At 49.3% G+C, this 5209-nt stretch overlaps 1 protein-coding gene across 5 annotated transcripts in view; it reads right to left on the bottom strand.

Moving 5' to 3' along the window:
* Positions 1-4905, bottom strand: part of ZFP90 (ZFP90 zinc finger protein) — an 87178-nt gene extending 82273 nt beyond the window's left edge. For 4 of the 5 annotated variants that reach the window (XR_006680397.1, XR_006680396.1, XM_045293657.1 and 1 more), the window contains exons 1-2: positions 4702-4905; positions 4459-4524 (exon numbers count right to left, since the gene is read on the bottom strand). Coding sequence is in view for 3 of the 5 variants with exons in the window: in XM_045293657.1 (XP_045149592.1) it covers positions 4459-4491 (33 nt within the window). In the remaining 2 variants the exon portion in view is untranslated. The remainder of the gene's footprint in view (positions 1-4458; positions 4525-4701) is intronic. The other variant, XM_045293656.1, reaches the window with a different exon arrangement.
* Positions 4906-5209: the final 304 nt, after the last annotated feature.

Here is a 5209-nt window from a genome sequence, read left to right as displayed (position 1 = left end):
GAATGTACACATGTGCTTTACACAATTGATTTATGGATTGTATGTATGTATGGATTAAAAAAATCAATGACTTTTGTTGGGAAAGTGCAGGTAAAGATATCAATACCCACCATGGTATTTTCAATGGTCTCATATGCAAATAAGGGTAGACAATGAATAAGGAAGCCTGGAGAAAAATGGATGCATTTGAAATTAAGAGGGGTAACCCCCCAAAACAGAAAAAAGTTCCACTGGGCAGAGCTGTTGTAGTATGCATTTTCCCCCACTAGGTGAGCATCGAACAACTAGCTCTGAGCTCGTGAACCCAGTGGCTTCACCCGGGAAGGTTCTCTCTGGTCACAGTGAATTTTTTTGTAAAAGCAGTTTCACTTGGACCTCATTTTTTTGTGATGGCTGATTTAGGAGAATAGCATGCGGCTGAGAACTTTTCTTTCCTGCTTGGGAAAAATGCCACAAACACTGTTGTGATGTTGAACACAGCTTACAAGGACAGCGCTATGGGAAAAACTCAAGTGTATGAGTTGTTTTCTCATTTCAAAAAGGGTGAAATGTTGATTGATGACAAACCTCATTCTGGACATCTGTCAAGTTCCCAAATGGATGAAATGTCAACTCAGTGCATTTAGAGTTCTTTCCACCAGGCCAGACTGTTCATCAAGCTTTCTACTTAGAGGTTCTGAAAAGACAGTCACAATATGCAACAAAAATGGTAAAGGCCTGATCTGTGTCAGACGGGGGACTGGTTTTGCCACCACCACAATGCACCTACTCACACAGCCATCTCAGCGTACCAGTTTTTGGTAAAAAACAGCATGCCTCTCCTGTCCCACACACCTTACTCACCTGACCTCACTCTGTGCAACTGCTTTTTGTTTCCACAAATGAAGAGGAACTTGAAAGGACACCCATTTGACAACATAGAAGAGGTGAAGAAAAAAGGATGGAGGTGCTGTCAGCACCTCCAAACAGATGAGTTTGAGAAGCGCTTCCAAGAATGGAATCGCAGATTTGACAAATGTATTAAGTGTAATGGAGATTACTTTGAAGGAGATAAGGTTGCTTTGTAAAAATTTTAAATGTGTAGCTTCAAAGAAAAAAAAATTGTTTTTTGAGGGGTAACCCTACGTATAGTGCTGGTGAATATTCAAAGTACTCTGTGGACTGCCAGAAAACCAAACATCTTTCTCAGAGGAAGTGCAGTGAGGATGCTCCTTAGACGAGATGATGGGGAGACTTCGTCTCAGGTACTACCCACGTTATGCAGAGCGAACAGTCGCTGGAACAGCACGTCAGGCTCATAAAGCCGAGGCTCAGCAGAAAAGCCGGACATGGTCCAGGAGAGACGTGAACACTGGCTACAACATGGGCTCAAACGTAATGACTGTGAGGCTGGTGCAGGACTAGGCAGTTGGGTTCTGTTGCACACACTTACACTATGAGTTACAACCAACTAACGGCACCCAACCACAAGACAAGAACACACACCTTTGCAAAGTTTGTTCACAAATGGAAGTTTGGGTGGCATCAACAAGGAAACACTGGACTACTGGCTGAAAGGCTGGTAGAATGAACCGATCCCGGGGGCATCACAGACGACCAGCCTGTCAGTTCCCAAAGGTCACAGCCTAGAACCCTGTGCAGCAGTTCTCCTCTCCCTGCGCAGGGTCACCACAAGTTGAGATAAAAATTACTCCAAGACAACTAGTACGAGTGTATCCCAACCACCTGGAAAAGTGCTCACTGATGATCTACTGACGAAATGGATGGATGGGCTACCAGGAGTCTTAGTGGGATAGTGGATTGCAAGTTAGGCTGCTAACTGCAAGATCAGCAGTTCTAAACCACCCGCTTCTCTGAAGGAACAAGCTTTCTGCTTCGGTAGGCTGACAGCCTCTGAAACCCAAAGGGCAATTCTATCCCGTCCTGTCAGGTTGCTGAGTAAATTGACTGGATGGCAGTGAGTTTGGTTTAGTTTTTTCATGGCCAAAGAAAAAAAATCCCTATTTCCTTCTTGTCTCATTTACTCATTGCCTACAGCCAACACCTTTGTCACACAGGACATTGCGGTGCTGGTGAACAGTCAATGTACTGTGGATGGCCTTGGAGGAAGTACAGCTGAATCGTCTTCTTTGACCCACACAGTCAATCGCCTCGACCCTCTTTATTTTACTACCTGCTTACCTATGGAGCCCTGGTGGCATAGCGGTTACATGTGGGGGTGCTAACTGCAGGGTCAGCAGTTCGAAACCACCAGCCAATATTGAGGGAGAAAGATGGAGCTTGCCTTTCCCGTAAAGAGTTACAGTTTAGGAAACTCGGCATCGACTCAATGGCAGGGAGTTGGGTTTGGTTTACTAGCCACTAGCTAGCAAGCCCCTACTCACAGGGGAGTTTTCAGTAAATGCTTCCCACAGATGGAATTTTCTCTATCTCCGTATTCACAACAGCCTTTGGAACTCTGAACAATACCGGACATCCCCTGTCCCTTGAACTGTATTTTTGCATGAGACGATCTTCCCCCCTTAAGATCAACTTTCTGGGTAAGCAGTCAGAGTGATCCAGTCACGACTCTTTTGCATTCCTGAGAGTCATGCTTAGAAAAGGGAAACCACTGCCCAAAGGGAACCGTCTGACTACAAATCTCCCTTGTAGGGCAGTGTTCTCCTGTGGACCCTGCCTGCTCATTACTTAGCATCTGAGCTAGGTAACCCACGGAGCTGTCAGGGAACCACAGAATAAATGAGCCGGAGTGCTTGGGGAACACAACTTTAAAAGTGATGTTGAGTGCCGTCATCTTTAACATTCACATCTCCTTTCAGTTTTCTGGAAGATCATGAGATCCACGTTTGAACAGACTTCACGCTCAGCATCATGCAGAAGGCATCCCGCCCCTGAAAAGAACCATCATCTCAGGTAGGTGCTAATCAAACTGATCCCACAAGCCCTGGTGGCACACTTGTTATGCAAAAGGCTGGCAGGTGGAACTCATAAGCTGAAGCAAGGAGAAGGATGCGACTACCTGCTTCAGTAAAGACTGTAGCCTTGGAAACCCTAAGGGGCTGTTCTGCTCTGTCCAATAGGTTCGCTGTGGCTGAGAACCTACTCAAAGACAGTGGGTTTTCATTGAAACAATTTGAATATAAAGGTGATAATGATTTGCTCGGCTTCTCCTCAAACCAAATAACCAACTAGCTCTAGTCAGTCTTGTCTTTCTCCGTTAAGGCTCACCTCTGTAAACAAAACAAGATGTGAAAACAACATGAGTTGTGCGTTTTATGGCTGTAAACGGCTTTTCAAGGACACTGTTCCTAAACCGGCTGCCATCAAGTCCATCCCCACTCACAGCAACCCTGGATAGGGTTTCCAAGGCTGTGAGTGATTATGAGAGTAGATAGTGTTCACCTCTCCCGAGGAGCTATAGGTGGGTTTGAACTACCGACCTGGTGGTTAACAGTCCAATGGTTACCAAACAGCACCACCAGGCCTCCAAGAACACTACTCACTGATTCATAAGGACAGAGTCAAACTGCTACAGTGGGTTTTCTGAAATTGTAAATCATTACGGGAGTGGAAAGCCTCAACTTTCTCTCAAGGAGCTGCTTGCTGGTGGTTCAAACTGCTGACCCTGTGGTTTGCAGACCAATGCACAATCCCCTACGCCACCAAGGTTCTCAAGGTATTTTTTTAGATTTGAGTTTGAAGGTCTCACACACGAAGCGAACAGAATCTGTACTTTTTCCTTCATCCTAAAGAATGGGTGGACTAAAATATCATCTGTCCCATACCGTTTCACTGATAAACTTCATGTAATTCGAAAGATAACCTAAGGAGTGATGCTTCTAGAAAGTTCCCCAGTTCGACTCCCACCCCCTCAAAGAATGAATGGGTTCACAAATCACCCTCACAAGGGTGAGGGCTGGAAGTCGGGGCAAGTGCAATATCACACCTGAGTAAGAGCAGAAAAGGACCCGGAAGATTACAAACAAGTCCTCCCTGGCTTTTTGTCTCCTTGCCCAAGAAAGCCCATCTGCAGCCTCTTCCTAGGACTGGCTACATCAGGCCTCTTCGGGACCTTACGGCACTCTGGCCGCTGGCGCTCTTCTCCCCCTTACCCACTGCACTGCCACCCCAGTCACTGCCCTGCTGTTTGCGACCTGTCGCCCACTCTCTCCACTGCCTAACGACAAAGTCCAAAACACTCAGGGCTCTCAACACTGGCCCAATCCAACCTTACCTCCTCTCCCAGACCACGCCGCTCTGGTCCCCTCCCCGTTCCCGTGCTCGCGCGCCCTTCCCTGTGGTGCAAGCCCTTTATGTCTACTCCAGACCTGGACATCTTCCGCTTCCACCGGACTCCCAGTGGGCCACCCAGCGAGGTAAGGAAGTCTCCAGGTGGTGAACGATGACTTCCCCAAACAACTTTCAGGCGGCTAGGGGGATTAGGAACGGGCTGCTCACCTGGAGCGCGGCCTTTGGTGGCCTTGGGGCCATTCCACCTCGTCGGGGCTCGCTCCCACACAGGGGCTGGGGAGAGAGGAGAGGACGCAATTACCCTTCTGCAGCCCCAGCCCTCAGCTCTCCCTGCCCGACCCCGCTGCATCAGCCTCAGCTCTCAGAGCTCCTCTTCGTGGGGAGAGGTGGAATGTGCGCCGATCCGCTCCCTTAATTTTAATTCTCCAGCCGCGTCCCGGATCCCCTAACCTCCAGCCACGCCCGAGTCCCCAGGCAGAACGGAGAAGCGCATCAATCTTCTCACACACCGGCCGACCCGTGGGAGGTGCCACCGGACCCGCGCACTCGGAATCACCGCCTCCTGGTAGCTTCGGGTTTCTCACCCTCCGGCCCACCCTAGGGCCTCGGGTCGGCTTCTCCCGCCCCAGCTCCAGCCTACGTCCTCCCTTTCAGAGAAACACAAGAGCGCCCCAAAGATGCCCCTGCTGCACCAGGACAATGGCCGCAGCGGCGGCGCAGAGCCGGAAACGCGCCTGCGCACTCGGAGCCTCACGCCTGTAACCCTCGGGGTCGCGGCAGCTCAAACTACATTTCCCAGGTGGCCCGGCGCGCTAGTCCCCTAGAGGCGGCCTCGGGGAACTGCAGCTCATCTCTTTCCCCTTCTTTTTGTCAAGTGAGTGATAGGACGCAGCGGCTGTCAGAGAATCTCAAAGCTCATTTAAGGAGAACATTTATTAAGCCCTAAACAGGACTAGGA

Source organism: Echinops telfairi, unplaced genomic scaffold, assembly GCF_000313985.2.
Source record: "Echinops telfairi isolate 266 unplaced genomic scaffold, ASM31398v2 ScPeMD7_2291;HRSCAF=2852, whole genome shotgun sequence".
NCBI lineage: Eukaryota > Metazoa > Chordata > Mammalia > Afrosoricida > Tenrecidae > Echinops > Echinops telfairi.
The sequence above is the reverse complement of the archived record's forward strand: the minus strand, read 5'-3'. Positions and strand labels throughout refer to the sequence as shown.